Source organism: Sinocyclocheilus grahami, unplaced genomic scaffold (genome assembly GCF_001515645.1).
Source record: "Sinocyclocheilus grahami isolate Dianchi unplaced genomic scaffold, SAMN03320097.WGS_v1.1 scaffold243.1, whole genome shotgun sequence".
Taxonomy (NCBI): Eukaryota; Metazoa; Chordata; class Actinopteri; order Cypriniformes; family Cyprinidae; genus Sinocyclocheilus; species Sinocyclocheilus grahami.
The window spans coordinates 641,993-659,368 of record NW_015505422.1 but is presented as its reverse complement, the minus strand read 5'-3'; the positions used below and the strand labels follow the sequence as shown (position 1 = coordinate 659,368).

Here is a 17,376-nt window from a genome sequence, read left to right as displayed (position 1 = left end):
GTAGAGATCACAATATGACAAGTTTGGTCCAATTCGCTTGTGCCATTTTGTATATTACTACTTAGAAAAACATAAAAATGAAACATAATTCAATAAATAATCAATTAAAGTGCTTATGGCACAGAGTATTGTGGGGTTGTGGGGTTAATGTGTTTTATAAAGCCTGTTTTTGCAAGGGAAACTCACCATGACACATTTCGATGCAGAATTTCAATCGCACATTTTCAATCGCTTCACAAATACTGTTCTAACTCCTGTTTAGAAGCTGTTATTTGAAAGATTCTTTTTTCTGGTACTTTTTGGCATATAGTGGCATCAAACAAAGTAAATTGCAGAGAGTTGAGCCTAATAGAACCTGAATTACAGAATTTCAAAAAATATATATTGAATTAAAACTCAAAAAGCGCCTATGTTTTTTTGTGTTTATAGTAATAGCTGAAAAGTATATAATGTTATTTATAAAGAATTCCACTCATATTTTGTAGTTCAAAGGGTTTTATTTACAATGAAACCATTTTTTTTAATTTCCTCCATTGTATGTGTGTAGGGCAAACATTTGAATTTGAGTATGAAAAATTTAGGCGAAAATTCCAAAAAACGCCCACGAGCTTAAGTGGCTAAGTAGAAAGATACAGTGTTTTCTATCGGAATAAGCGCTTGCGTTCAGTCAATAAAAATCGAATAGTTCTTAATTTGTTTGAGAACTGAGAAAGACCATACCATATAGTCGTGGCCACATAACCACCTCCGGGAGTGCATTATTTCTCTAATAATTTTAACGGCCTGGAGTCCCAACCACACGTCAAGACATTGTTCAGATTATTTGTTTCAAGACATGTGACATGTTTCCGTCCCATTAACCCCTTAGGTATCGAAATTTGGTACCGAACAACAAGACGTTTTTTTGATACTCGATGGTATCGAGGCAATTCAGTCGGTGCCTAAAAAGTATCGAACTCGATACCCAGCCCTAATTAGATATAACTACTAAAAAGTTGCACTATCCTCATTTGTTAGTCTCTCTGGCCAAAATGACTCTGGTTTTAAACTATAGGTTATTAGGGCTGCACGATAGTGGTTACGACTGAATCACGACTGATTGGGATTTAAACTCTTGACATCTGGCAGCCCAAATCTTGAAATCTTATGGAGGCTTGCTACCAATGCAAGATAATGGAAACATCAAATGAAAAAACCTAATCACAATTAAAATATGTGACACTGGACCACAAAACCAGTCTTAAGTATATTTTTAGAAATAGCCAAAAAAACATTGCATGGGTCAAAATTATCTATTTTTCTTTTATGCCAAAAATCATTAGGATATTAAAGGGATAGTTCACCCAAAAACTATCTAGCTTACCCCCAGTGCATCCAAGATGTAGGTGACTTTGTTTCTTCAGTAGAACACAAACGAAGATTTTTAAACACAAACCATTGCAGTCTGTCAGTCTTATAATGGAGGTGAACGGGAATCACGGCTTTGAGAGTAAAAAAAAAAACATACACAAACAAAACCAAATTAAACCCTGCGGTTCATGATGATACATTGATGTGTAAAGACACAAAACGATCGGTCTGTGCAAGAAACTGAACAGTATTTATATTGTTTTTTACCTCTGATTCACACAATGTCCGAACTGTTCGAACTGTCCTGAGCGGCGGTGCGTCCTCCTGAGCGCCTTCTCAACAGCAGGCGCATGAGGCGTCTTCTTCTTCTTCTTGCTTTATGGCGGATCGCAGATTTATAAGTGCATTACCGCTACCTATCTCTCAAGTGGACCATTGACACTGTCAATGGTCCATTTGAGAGATAGGTGGCGGTAATGCACTTATAAGTCTGCGATCCACCGTAAAGCAAGACTACGACGCCTCAGGACAGTTCAAACATTGCGTGAATCAGAGGTAAAAAACATTATAAATACTGTTCAGTTTCTTGCACAGACCGATCGTTTTGTCTTTACACATCAATGTATCGTCACGAGCCACAGTGTTTAATTTGTGTATGTTTTTTTTTTACTCTCAAAGCCGTGATTCCCATTCACCTCCATTATAAGATTGACAGACTGCAACAGTGTGTGTTAAAAATCTTCGTTTGTGTTCTACTGAAGAAACAAAGTCACCTACATCTTGGATGCACTGGGGGTAAGCAGATAAACATCAAATTTTCTTTTTTGGGTGAACTATCCCTTTAAGTAAAGATCATGTTCCATGAAGATATTTGGCAGATTTCCTACAGTAAATATATCAAAACTTAATTTTTGATTAGTAATATGCATTGCTAAGATTTTCTCAGTATTTTGATTTTTTTTTTGCACCCTAAGATTCCAGATATTCATATAGTTGTATCTCGGCCAAATATTGTCATATCCTAACAAACCATACATCAATGGAAAGCTTATTTATTCAGCTTTCAGAAGATGTATACATCTCAATTTAGAGAAATTGACCCTTATGACTGGTTTTGTGGTCCAGGGTCACATATGGTTAATTGCTCAGCCTTAAACTATATACTGACACATATGAAGCGACAGTTTCAGTTACTGACAACATTGTGGAAATACTCTATTGATTAATCTGAAGCCAAAAGGATCAGATAATGTGAAGTGGGGCTGGGTAAAAAATATCGATATCTCGATATTAGTCGATTCTCATTTTTACGGAACAATATAGATTCCTAAATCCCAAGAATCAATTAGTCTAGCCTGTTTTCAGTTAATGGACGGAACATTGAAGGGTACTTCCCATCCAATAAATAGCAATAAGCATTGTGCTTTGGGACTTTTCATCTGAAACGGTCTCAGATTTCAAATTCTGTCCATTGTATTGCAGTATTCAAACAATAAATGCCGTTTTGGCGCTGTTTAATGTGGAGTGACAGATCGCTGTAGCGCCTCAGTTCAACAGACGCAGCAGCACGAGGCACACATGAACTAATCATCTCCACATTAATACCAGTTTCAGAACAAAATAAACATGACTAAATATCCAAAGGTAAGTTAAAAGAAAGAGTACAACTTTACAATCCGTATCCTGTCTCATGTAATCGCTCAATCTGTGTTTCAGCCGCGCAAAGACGCCAATATAAAGAAAGGCTTGTAAACGATGTCATGTAACGTCTCATTTACCTTAGAAAAAAAAATATTCGGTGACCATAAACTCATTAGTCAGATAGATACTTCATTAATTTTAACCTTCAATATTATAGTAATGTTGTACTAACTGACTCCCATGTATATTTTACAGCATTAGTTGAGATTTTCTTTCCTTGAGAAAATGTGGCATGCACTGTACCTGATATGTATCCAAAATAATCGATATCGAATCGGTAATCTAATCGAATCGCAAGCTTGTGAATGAGAATCGAATTGTGAAATTTGTGTCAAAACCCAGCCCTAATGTGAAGCCAACATTAAAGTCACCAAATATGGAAGCATATGGGTAGCAAAATGACAATGCAATATGTAAAATGGCAATGTATTCTGTATTTAAATTTACATTTTCCCATACCATGCCAAAATAATCGATATCGAATCGGTAATCTAATCGAATCGCAAGCTTGTGAATGAGAATCGAATTGTGAAATTTGTGTCAAAACCCAGCCCTAATGTGAAGCCAACATTAAAGTCACCAAATATGGAAGCATATGGGTAGCAAAATGACAATGCAATATGTAAAATGGCAATGTATTCTGTTTTTAAATTTACATTTTCCCATACCATGTGTGCAACATATAGTGCAAAATGAAAATTAAATTATATAATTTACATTTGCCATTTTTACACTAGTTTTAATATGTAAATTAAAAACGTATTTTAATGCTTTATAAGCTGCAAAATTAAAATGAAATTGTATTACCCAAATTGATTAGATATGTTTTTTTTATTTTATTTTTTTTTGCAACAACATGGGATTAATCAATGCATGCTGATGAACTTTTATCATAGTTCATAGTTATATGGAAACGAAAGTGGTTAACATTCAACCCGTTCTTTTTCATCAGTAGTATTATTTGTGATTTGAATTTTGTGAATGGGAGTTCTTCTTTTGCTATGTTATAAGCCGGGCTTCAGATCCTTTCACTTTCGAATTTGCGATATTGTCACGTTTTACAATAAAAGATAATTGTCTGTTTTGCTTACATCTATACACCTTTCACTTTTTAAGACTAAAACAAAAGATGGATTCATTGTTATTTTTAATTAAAAAGCACAACAAGAAAACAGTAAGTTATATTATAGGAGAAGAATAAAGTATGGTAGCAAATAGGTAAAAGTGTAGAATTGCACTGTCTGCTTATGTGCATCAATCGGAGTGTAAAACAGTGAGATGTTGAGGCAGGTGAAAAGCGTTTGGTTAATGGGGAATATTGACCAATTGTGCGTCTTGTTGCCAAGCACCGCCTTGATATAATGATTGAGTTACACTACACTAAGTAAAGGTGTAACAAAATGTCTCTAGAATGGACATATGGCAGGGAAAACAAATCCTGTGTCCAGGGATTTTTTTTGCCATGCATTGGTCATAGAGCTCTTTGTGGCGTTTTTTGTTCATTTTTACCACGAATAATGTGCTGTCACTTTAATTCAGCGCGTGCAGCACAGCAGAAATAGATTCCATCCAGAAACGATCGCAGCATGACTGCTGCAGACTCCTTCAGCGCACTGCCAGACCGCAATCGCATGCAGTGTTAACGCTCTGATCCATTAACATGGGCGCAGACAAAATACGCACCACAGACGGCGTGTGTGAACCTGGCGTTACGTTTGTATGCCCACCCGGTCTGTTCTGTTCTCCTGCGCCATTTAGGCACGCTGCATTCTGATTGGTGCGGATTGCATACTACGGGAGGTCGGAAAATCGTGCTGTAAAGCGATTTAGAAATCACGCATACTCAAATCGCGATTTCAATTAATCGCACAGCCCTACTAAATATTGTACATATGTATGGGAAAATGTAAATTTAAATACAGAAATACATTTTACATATTGCATTGTCATTTTGCATATTACATTTCAAAATGAATTTTGCTACCCATATGCTTCCATAACAAAAAGGTGGTCGACCATTTTTATGTAAAATATATCACTGATTTGAATGGAGTCAGAGGAACTACATATTTTTGTACTAAGTCTGTGGTCTTTAAGACTGCTCTAGTTTTAAGCAAAGACCACAGACTTAGTACATCCATTTTCACTGATCCCATAACTAGTCAAACACGGGCAAGAAGATAATATGAACACATTGATAGACACCTCTGCAGTCATAACATTGTCTATGCTATAGTCTGGCAGACAACATTTGTTATTTACCATTCTAACACTGCTGTATGTATTCTCCATTACACAAATAACCACAATTAAGTCTATGTACTGTGAATCAGGAGACAGGACAAAACATTAATGGCAGCTTTGGAAAAAGGTCCCTAACATACAAAACCATCATTAAGCTCCATAGCAAAGGAAGTCAGTGTTGCAGAAAGGCTGTTAGGTCTAAAAACCATCTATTACACAACAACACTTACACAATTTCAGTTATATCACCACTTTGGTAATTCAAAACATGCGCCTATTCATTAGATTGTGAAGAGGCGAAAATTACAAATCAGGCCGTCATGATCACCTCAAACATCCTGACTTTTATTAAACAACATCCAAATGACCGTTTATTCTCCACAAACCTATTAACGGCAATTTAAGCAGTCATTATTGAACTACCATCACTCTCTAAAGACTGAATTCTGTTCAAATCTTAGTTGAAAAGGATTTATGTAACAGACCAATAAACACATCTGAATTAAAGTCTGTGTAATGCATGAAAATCAAGTCAAGGGGCGCTCATGCTGTCAGCGTTTTGAACAGGGCAGCAGAAGTCATTAATTTTCTATAGGGGTTTGTGTTTAGGCTACGTGACTGACAGCAACCATTGATGACGCAACAACATTAAGCAGTAGTGAACTATTCTAATGCACAGTAACAAGATACAGTGACCACCAACAGAAAAGCTTCTGTTGTTCTGTTTTTTTCCATTAAAATTTTTCTAGGCTTCATTGTGTTTAAGGGGTGCAGTCTAACATGTGTTAATGGTTCGTTTAAAAAAAAACACATTATTTTTCCACATAATTTACCTTTATTCCACACAGCTCTGTCCCTTCTCTGAGAAACGGGCTGATTTTTTCCTGTTTTTATGAAGCCCCGCCCACAGAAATACGCGATGGGCTCTGATTGGTTAGCTAGCCCAGTGTGTTGTGATTGGCTAAACCGCCTCTAGTGCGCGTCTAAAGTCCTGCCCCTCACCTCAGCGGCATGTGCTCCGGTTGTATTGTAAACAATGGCGTTGTTAATATCGCTTATCAGTTTGAGCCCGATTGAGAAGCAGAAGATATTATTGAAGAGGATCGTGTAGAACCTGTGCAAGCACGGCTTTTAATGGTAGGCCTATGTTTTTTGTTTGTTGTCGTCTCATACTTTTAGATATGCTGTTACTTGTAAATGCTAATGCTTATGTTAGCTTTTAATATACGGTTTTATCCTGATTAAAGCTTTAATACAATATATGGCAACTACACGCGCGTCCATGTATAATGCTTCTCATAGCTATGTGAAAATAATAAGTGTATAATTGGAAGTTAATTTTTGGAGGGTTTGTGATGTCACGAACCCGGGAAGTAACTTCTTGTAGTCCCTACCAGCCGTTTTTGTAGGCATTAAACTGCCAGAATTTTAAAAGACAATATCTCTGTTTGCATTGAACGTTCAGCTTCGTAACTTTGCAGATATTGTTTATGCTCAAACAGCAACATTACACACTAACTAATGTTAAAAAAGTGAAATCGCAATGAACCACCCCTTTAAATTAAGTTGTATTAATCAAAAAACATGTCTAATTAATTCAAATCATGAAACAATTTAACATCAATTTTCAATCAAAAGTTTAACAAAAGTTACATGTTTAGGGCCCTATGAAATGTTTTATTTTTTCCAACCTTATGTTTTATTGTTACCAGATTCTGTGCATGTCTTATTATTTGAAAGCATAAAAATAAGTTTCATCTATTCTTACAATAGCCTGATGATTTTTTTTCCTCAGAAATTCTGTGTTGTGTATTTACATATTTTATCATTTCATTTCTCTTTTATTAATGAAAATTAAACAAATGTTATTTTTGGAAAATAAAGGGGATTTAATATTACAATTAAAACATTGAAGAAATATTGTATGATTATTCCTTAAAAATAAGGTTTTAATAATTTTAGAATTAGCAGCCTATTACGTACATTCTACTGAACAACAGTAAGATATTTCTGCCACAATGTCTTCAAGTTAAACTAAACTTTTATTTTGACGGGTTGCCGTGAATACTTTTACATTCCTGTGTTTATATGACATAAGGATAGTTTTCTCAAATGAAATGGTAAAATGATCATGAAGTGACTCTCAGAGCAGTTCTGGAGATGTTGTTCATGTATTTATGTCCTCATTAGTGAGACAGCAGACGTTAACATCACCGGAAGCGTCACGCGCGCTTCAGTACGAGTAGTAAACAAAACCACGCATCTGCGCCATTCAATAACACATAGACACGCAGAATTCATATTTAAATAGTCGTTTCGCGGCTTAATATTTACAAATACTAGTGGGAGTGTGCTCACTTGTGAACTCTGCTGTGCGCGATACAGAGAGCGCGACCATGTAACGTAGAGACAGAAATGACATGCCGTCGTGTAAATAAGATAAATAACATAAGGCTATTTAGTTTGTTTAATAAAAGAAGGTAGACCTGTTCTACATGAAAGGTAACTTTAAATGACTTCTGATCTGGTGCTATAGAGAAAATAAAATTAAATAAAATTAACTTGACCTTCAAGGGGGGCAGGGGGTGCGGTCCGCCCCACTAATATAATGGCAGGTGAAACACTGAATTTGAAATTTCAATTTGAAGTGAAAGTAAAATGTGCATGCCCCTTTTACAAACTATTTAAAAGCAAGCAAACCCCACCCCCCACTGTGATTCCGGTATTACCGGTGTTGTCACACGACAATTAACCAGTGGGAAAATTTCCTCACCATCACAACCCTACTCAGAATTTGACTTCATTTTCATTTTTGGGTGAACTATCCCTTTAAAGTGCAAAAAGACTGCTTTTTAAATATGAAGTCTTCATATTCGTTATGATCATAAGCATTTTCTCGCAAAAAAGTTTTTACGCTCGCTTGAAGTGGTTTTTGACTTGTGCGAAAAAGGGTGAATGCGAATAATGTAAGATGGAAATACATTTTGCGACTAAATTCCTCCAAGCGCATCAATAAAGTAATGTGACTGTGCGTTATGGGACGGCAAATCCTAACTAACCAGTGTTCCACAGCATCTGAAATGTTGTTATATGGTCATTTGGAAATGCCCGAGCAAAGTCTGTCATCAAAGTATTTCTGTATAATTGCCTCCCAGAACTGTTAAACGACTGCGTTCCCAAACAGCAGCATCCACCTCAGAAAGCAATAATCGCATTCATTGTGTTTCATCTGCTCATTCTGAGGTGCAAGCAATTTATTATATAGGAAAATTATTATATTCAGTAGCTTCTCCTACTTTTCTCAGTGATGTATATTGCCAGTTTATCAGGAAGTGATGACTTTGTTCTCTTTGACTCGTTGGATGAAAACACAAGTTAAATTCGCAACTTAGGTTGGAAACCCGGCTTATGTTTACAGTCTGCTCGTCACCCCACGGAAGAGAGGGGCGGGGTGAGTAGAGCTCATTAGCATTTAAAGCGACATGCAAGGAAACGGCTTGCAATGAACAGAGCTGATTTTGACAAGGTAAAAAGGGTGTTTTTTACACTACCATTGAGAAATTAACCAAAGTATGTTATAGGCTTTTCATTAAGACCCTAAAGAATCATATCAACTGAAAAATGGGCATCCAAGGTCCCCTTTAACAGGTTCCGTTAACATTCGTTAACTCCATTAGCTAACATGAAATAACGACTGCATTTATTAATCTTAGCTCATGTTAATTTCAACTTTTAATAGGCCTAACACATTATAAAATCAAACGTTGTGTCTGCTAATAATATTCAATGGAGCTAACATATATAATAAATAGTTATATTTTTAATTAATAAACTAAAAATAATATTAACTACTGCAACAATTAGCTATTGCACATTGTTAGTTAATGTATTGTTAACCTGCTTTAACTAATGTAAACAAATGGGACCTTATTGTAAAGTGTTACCTATTGTTCTTTAGGTCATTTAAACTTAATCTTTTGCATTCTAATCACGAAACACTTGTTTACTTTATATTTGTGTGTATTTTTTAATAAAGTCTTTCTTTATTAAAAGTCTTTCTTTAGTAAGTTAGGAGGACAACACTTTTTCCCCCACTTAGAAATTATATATGGTGGGGAAAAAAACACCATAAACAAAAGCTTCAATGACTATTGTGAAAATTTGATACAGTCACATACAATTTAATAGGACTTTAAATAATTACATAATTATCCTATTAAATAGAGTCTGAATCAAAATTATTAAAAAATCTTGTGTGCTTTCTGTATTCTGATCAATTAAATAATTGTGCTTGTAAATGTCTCCTTCCCTTATTAAGCTAAAACACATAATTTGAAAAATGTATGTTAAACTTAATTTTTTTTATTAAAAACTTAGGAGCACATGGGTAGCATCAAGCCCTGTTAGGACAACATAAATTTAGCCTGAAAATGGCTAGTGTCGATTAAATATACTTTCAGGCACATTATTTTTGGATTTGTAATAACTAGAAACTACACACAAATACATAAGCCCAAACAAAGCACAAAGCAGACACTTAAGGCTGAAATACACCACATTACTTTTGCCCAGATTTTGCCCTGATTTACAATCAAGACAAGTTGACGCTAATTGCCAAAAAACAGAGCCATTCTGTAGATATATGTTGACAGATATCACAGAAAAATCAGATCGCGTGATGGTCACAGATTTGTTTTTTTCTACTTCAGACTATGATTCCATCCATCTGAGGATATCAAACATGTTTGACATTTTGTGCCAGTTTTAGAAGAACGCATATTGTTTTAATTTTTTACACATCTACTGGTAACAAGGCACATTTCTGAGTGAGTTTGTTGCGTTCTGAATTATTTGAAAATCTAGTAGCGTGTCGTTTATAAAGTAAACGACTTTATTCAACAATTCGTCTCTTCCGCATCACCCTGTAGCACCATTTTGAAGAGACTAATTGTTGAATAAAGTCGCACAGAGCTGGAAAAGTGTTTGTGATGTTGAAAAATACAATACTTTAATTCGCTTACATAATTCCTTTAGAAACAAGGAGAGGACGGTATGCATTTTGTATTTTTGCAATTTCTTAAATACAAATAAATGTATTGTATGTATTAATAAATGTAATAAGCAGCCATATCACCCTGCAGCCCAAGACTGGTTGTCCACTGAAGCTAAGCAGGGTTGAGCCTGGTCAGTACTTGGATGGGAGAACTCCTGGGAAAACTAGGTTGCTGTTGGAAGAGGTGTTAGTGAGGCCAGCAGGGGGTGCACACCCTGTGGTCTGTTTGGGTCCTAACGCCCCAGTATAATGATGGGGACGCTACACTCTTAAAAATAAAGGTGCTTCAAAAGGTTCTTCACAGCGATGCCATAAAAGAACCATTTTTGGTTCCACAAAGAACCATTCAGTCAAAGGTTCTTTAAAGAACCATCTCTTTCTTACCTTTTTGTAATCTGAAGAACCGTATTTCGCCACAAAGAACCTTTTGTCAAACAGAAAGGTTCTTCAGATGTTAAAGGTTCTTTATGGAACCATTTAGACAAAAAGGTTCTTCTATGGCATCGTGAAGCACCTTTATTTTTAAGAGTGTAGAACAAATCAGGTAGTGTTTAACGTTAAAACACAACCCCAATGTATTTTCTGAGAGAAAAAAATAAAACCTTCAGGGAAAAACATACCTGCAGTAGAGGTGTTAAAAAAATTCCCAGGATCCTCTGGCACTTTGGGAGCACTTCTCTCAGTGCTGAGAACGAAAGGGGCCCTGCTGGGGGCCACGGCCTCTATGCTGGCAGGCTGGTTCACCCTGCTGTTGGGCTCCAGCGTTAGGCTGGCCTGGGATCCCCCTGTCGACGTCATTTTGGATTTAGGCTGGGCTACATTACGAGACGTGACCGGCCTGGATTCGTCGTCACTGTCGAATCCGAACGGATCCTCTGATCCATCACCATCCAAGACCTTGGTCCTCTTGGTCTGATCTGTGACCTCGGTCTTCAAACCGGGCCTCTTTGCTCCCACCTTGGCTTTGTAAGTCGTCTCGCCCCATTTGGTGCTGAGCGTGGCTCTTTTATTGGACAACACCTCGTCAAACTTCGAGGTCCCATCGCCTCCTCTTCGGCTGTATGTTTTTCCAAATCTAGATGTCATTGTGGCATCTGTCTCATATTCCCTGTGAACAACCATCAACTGTTACATGAATAATTCACTGGCTGTTTTGTAATCAAATGTTGACTATTAACAGTCTGTCTCAAGTTTCATCTGTTCATAATGAATAAAATCAACATTATTCAGCATTCTACATGTGTGAAGATCTCTGGGCTATTCATTATAAAACAGATGCACTCATAAACTCAATCAAACCTGACAACTACTTGCATTTCTGTGCTGATAACAAACAGGAAACTAGAATTATTTCATAATATGATTTTGATTTCAATACACATATGAATTGAAGTCAATGCTGTAATGTGCTCAAAAATTAATAGATTTAAATTAATATTTCACCAAAAAATGAATGCATGTTGGCAGTTTACACACCATCAGGCCATTCAACAAGTAGGCTATATGAGTTTATTTCATCTTCATTGGAACAGATTTGGAGAAATTTTGGATTACTTGCTCACCAATGGATCCTCTGCAGTGAATGGGTGCCACCAGAATGACCGTTCAAACTGCTGATAAATGCATCAAAATCCATGTGACTCCACATGAACAATTTTTGTCTTTTGAAGTTAAAAGCTGTGTGCTTTAATAAGCAAATCCCTTTTTAGGGTTTTTTTTGTTTGTTTTTTTAACTGTCGCTTCTGGTCAAAATACCAGTCCATAACGTTACCTCCAGCAAAAAAAAAAACCAAACAAAACAAAAAAAACTTCCCCGGTTGTCCTCTTACATCGAAATCAATCAACATATTTGTTTAAAACTGTTTTGGACTGTTTTCACTTGTAAATAATCTTTGAATATTTCTCTCCTGATTGAGCCAAAACAACCTTTTCACTGAAGAAAGCAATATTATAGATGGAGGACTTGCATTTTAGCCAGAAGCAATGTTGTCTTTATTAATGGATTTGTTCCTTACAAACAAACAGCTTTTCACTTTCACTGGATTATTTGTAGCTTATTGTTATTTTTTTTTCACATTGTGCATTTATCATTATTGGACAACACCTCGTCAAACTTCGAGGTCCCATCGCCTCCTCTTCGGCTGTATGTTTTTCCAAATCTAGATGTCATTGTGGCATCTGTCTCATATTCCCTGTGAACAACCATCAACTGTTACATGAATAATTCACTGGCTGTTTTGTAATCAAATGTTGACTATTAACAGTCTGTCTCAAGTTTCATCTGTTCATAATGAATAAAATCAACATTATTCAGCATTCTACATGTGTGAAGATCTCTGGGCTATTCATTATAAAACAGATGCACTCATAAACTCAATCAAACCTGACAACTACTTGCATTTCTGTGCTGATAACAAACAGGAAACTAGAATTATTTCATAATATGATTTTGATTTCAATACACATATGAATTGAAGTCAATGCTGTAATGTGCTCAAAAATTAATAGATTTAAATTAATATTTCACCAAAAAATGAATGCATGTTGGCAGTTTACACACCATCAGGCCATTCAACAAGTAGGCTATATGAGTTTATTTCATCTTCATTGGAACAGATTTGGAGAAATTTTGGATTACTTGCTCACCAATGGATCCTCTGCAGTGAATGGGTGCCACCAGAATGACCGTTCAAACTGCTGATAAATGCATCAAAATCCATGTGACTCCACATGAACAATTTTTGTCTTTTGAAGTTAAAAGCTGTGTGCTTTAATAAGCAAATCCCTTTTTAGGGTTTTTTTTGTTTGTTTTTTTAACTGTCGCTTCTGGTCAAAATACCAGTCCATAACGTTACCTCCAGCAAAAAAAAAAACCAAACAAAACAAAAAAAACTTCCCCGGTTGTCCTCTTACATCGAAATCAATCAACATATTTGTTTAAAACTGTTTTGGACTGTTTTCACTTGTAAATAATCTTTGAATATTTCTCTCCTGATTGAGCCAAAACAACCTTTTCACTGAAGAAAGCAATATTATAGATGGAGGACTTGCATTTTAGCCAGAAGCAATGTTGTCTTTATTAATGGATTTGTTCCTTACAAACAAACAGCTTTTCACTTTATAGCATGCTAATTACTGGACTGGAGTCATGTGGATTATTTGTAGCTTATTGTTATTTTTTTTTCACATTGTGCATTTATCAACTGCTTGGAACCTCATTCTGATGATGGCACCCATTCACTGCAGAGGATCCACTAGTGGTGAGCAAATGATTTGATGAGCAAACCATTGCTACATTTTTCCAAATCTGCTCCAATGACGAAAAACAAACTCATCTACATCTTGCATGGCCTAAGTGTGAGCAAAATTTTCAGCAAATTTTCATTTTGCACTGTGAAAGTTCCAAGATCCTGACTACAATAACAGCACTAAAGTAAACCAATTTGAGGCTGGCCATTGATTTGCAACCTAGCTAGTCCCAGCTGGACAAACCCCAAAAATATTAAACTAAATGTATGCTACAATTCCATTCAATACTTTCTGTACACAAAGCCATCAGAAATATCAGAATAAATAAGTTTAAATGTCACTTAGGGCTGCACGATAAATCGAAATGGAATCGAGATTGCGATTCGCCAGAAGCTGTGATTGTCATGGGTATCTTTCAGTGAAGCACGGTTCTGTGATCAGCAGTAAATCTCCATCCAAAGGCCAGAGGGCGCTCTCATACTGAAACGCCAAATACGCCTCGCAGAAGAACCCCAGAAAATCGCTGCAGCTGAATAAACAGAAGATTCAACTGCTTTCATTGATTCAACGTGACTAATAAACACACGACTACGGCAATATACGGTTCATCGGAGTTCTTATTATTATAATTTTCATTAAAATAAAGTATATTTATAATGCAATGTTTTTATCACTGCTTAAATACTATGAAATATGTTGCGTGCCTTATTCTGTGTAAGAAGCCGCCTCATCTCACAGAAGGATTTATTTCAAACACTCGACTGACGTTATGAAGTGAGTTTGGAGTAAAAATATGTTATTAAATGTGGTATTTTTCACATGCTTTCAGATGGAGCAGCATTTACTTCGCAGAGCCGTAGTTCACTGAGAAGCTATGCAAACGGCTGTCATAATCGCGAACGATTTCGGAATCGTGCAATAAAATCGTCTGCGATTTTTTTTGCGTAACTTGTCAGTGAACTACGGCTCTGTGTAGTAAATTCTGCTCCATCTGAAAGCACGTGATGATGATTTCCTGCCGATTACAGAACCAGCATTACTATCAAAATGTGCATGACAGACGCATTCGATTAATCGTGCAGCCCTAATGTCACTTTGTACTAGCGCTGTGCGATATTGAAGAAAAATGCGATATTCGATATGCGGTACGATAATGCTTAAAGTGCCACATGCTCAGATGAAACCATTTTACTCGGCTGTTGCCGAGTCAGTTCTGTGAACTTCTATAACTATCTTGTGTCATATATATGGTTATTTGTATGTATGTATGTATCAAGAGCTCCTGTAAAACCACAACAAATTCCTTGTGTTTGCGCACACTTAAGTGGTGAATAAAGCTCATTCTGATTCTAATATAACTAGCATACATGTTTCACTTTTTGTGAGAAGAAAGCACCCCTACAACAACTTCTGAAAGTGAACAGTAGTGTTTTACTCGAGCATTACATAAAAATGTCATTTGAACATGAGTTTAGGAACTGAATAATAAAAAGGAAAAACACAACACTGCTTAGTATTTACTCTATGAATTCAATATGCACTGATTCTTATTTAAGCTACAAAAGGTATTTAGATAAGAGCAGTGAGTGATTTTCTCTTTGTCTTTTGTTCATGGCCCCAAATATTGCAAGCCGTAGCGATATGCATATTGCGATATGTACATTTGCGATATTTCGATAATTCCGATATATTGCACAGCCCTACTTTGTACCCTACATAAGAAAAACTAAACTGAAATCATGTGCTCAAAAAATTTAAAAAGTTTAAATTAATATATGAACAAAAAATAATAACAGGCAGTGCAAGTTCCAAGATCTAAAAAAAAAAACATGAATTTTCGAGTTGCATTCATTGACGTCCCAAGGAAAATGCCATTGAACATTAATATAGCAATCATTCAATCCCATGGCATTACCATCATCATAATGTTAGCTCTTTACTGGCTTGCAAACTAACTAGTGCCAACTGAACAACCCCTAAAATGTTAAACAGAATATATGCAACAATTCCAATCGATATCATTGCAAACACAGCGACTGTCCCTCAATAATCAGCAATAAACTAAGAATGCTAAAAGCTAGTATGATTATAAGCTAATGCTAATAATTGTAAGTTACCTGTTCTCTTCTGTTTACCTTTCACTTTGCAACGTTCCTCCCCTCGCTAAGCAAATAAGACATTAACACAACTTCTTTACGTGGATTCCAACAAAAGAGTGTCTGAAAACCAGCTTAGCTGATCAAAACAACATAACCATGCGAACGGCTAATGGGCTAGCAAGAAGACTAGCATGAAAAGGCTAGCAGGCTAACTTAATCAGGCAATGTGGTGAAATGCACTCCTATATCCAGCATTAAAACTCAATCGCTATTTGGTTCAAATGTAGATTTTGAATCTACAGAAGAACTGAACCCACAGCAGGACCAAAGGAGGTTAAATACTCGCCTGGTTAATGAAGAGAATGAATCCGGGCCTCTGAGCTCCACTAACACTATAAACAAACACTAAACACTGACAAGCACTGCTTCACGAGCTCCACCAGCACAGTTCTACGTGTTTCTGAGTTTCGATGTAACGGAACATAAAGATTCACAAGCTTTCTATGTAAGTTTTCCTCATGTATTTCTCCCTCGATTGTTTCGGCACTGAAACACCAACGGCCTCCATTCGCGTTCCTCCTCCCTCGCGTTTTCGCGTCACGACAATCGCGTCGCGGCACAGGCGTAAAAATGTTGACCAATCACGGGCCGCGCTGTGCATACGTCAGACGGTTTTCGAGGCGTGTAATTGGTTAGTCCTGGAAAGAGCCTTGAACAGGAACGCAATGGGCGTCACGTACGCCTTGCTGAACTATGGGAATTGTAGGCAGTTGTTGGTTTTATGTTAAAGGGGTCCTATTATGCACTTTTACAAAGTCTTGATTTTGTTTTGGGGGTGTACTAGAACAGGCTCTCATACTAGGTTGTTCTAAAAACACATTATTTGTCACATATTTAGCATGATTACAACACCTCTCTCCCCAGTCTGGCATGAACGTCTCGAATAGTTCCTGTATCAAATGAAGGCCCGCCTTCTGAAAGACAAAAAAAAGACAAAAAAACAGCACAAATATGCGTTGTAGTCCAAACGAGTCGTTCGTTGTAGTTTTTGAAAAGTGATTTCTGTTGGATAAAATATCTCCTTTTGAAGTGGACTTTGAGCTTTGTAACTTTGCAGATCTTTTTTATGCTCAAACAGCAACATTACAGACTAACTAAAGTCGAAAAAGTGAAAAAGCATAATAGGACCCCTTTAAGGAATTTACTGAAATAACGCTTAACAGACAACAATATATACATACACGTGCAAGAGGGCTATATTCAACTAGAATCTTTGTTTAGTACAAAAATGTTTAGTAATTAGTAATACGATTATCGTCTACATTTTGGGCCAATAGTGAATGTTTTCGTTTGTTAATATAACGTTAGCATTTTATTTCTTCGGTTTGTTTTGGTCAGGAATCTGACAGGTCAAGTGACCCACATGTCTCCTAGCAACAGGACCTGTCAACAAGGAGTAGACATGGCCCATAAACGCTAAGTTTCTTTTGATTTGCATCCACCTGTACAGTACTGCCTGGTTTATTTTGTGGCTTTCAGTGTTTATTTAAGATGTAGTGAGAAACAACGCTATATTCATTAAACGTTTTTTAGTCTTTTAACGTCTTAAAAGTGTTTAAAACATGATGTGAACTGTCAGTCAGCGCCAGTGAAAGTATTAAGTTAGAGAATGCACGTCCA

The 17,376-nt window shown here is 36.4% G+C and overlaps 1 protein-coding gene across 1 annotated transcript in view; it reads right to left on the bottom strand.

The window, feature by feature from the left end:
* Positions 1 to 11,470, bottom strand: part of LOC107598042 (wings apart-like protein homolog) — an 18,819-nt gene extending 7,349 nt beyond the window's left edge. Inside the window, exon 1 of the mRNA XM_016289286.1 lies at positions 10,969 to 11,470. Within this exon, the coding sequence (XP_016144772.1) occupies positions 10,969 to 11,470 (502 nt within the window). The remainder of the gene's footprint in view (positions 1 to 10,968) is intronic.
* Between the last annotated feature and the right edge of the window lie 5,906 nt (positions 11,471 to 17,376).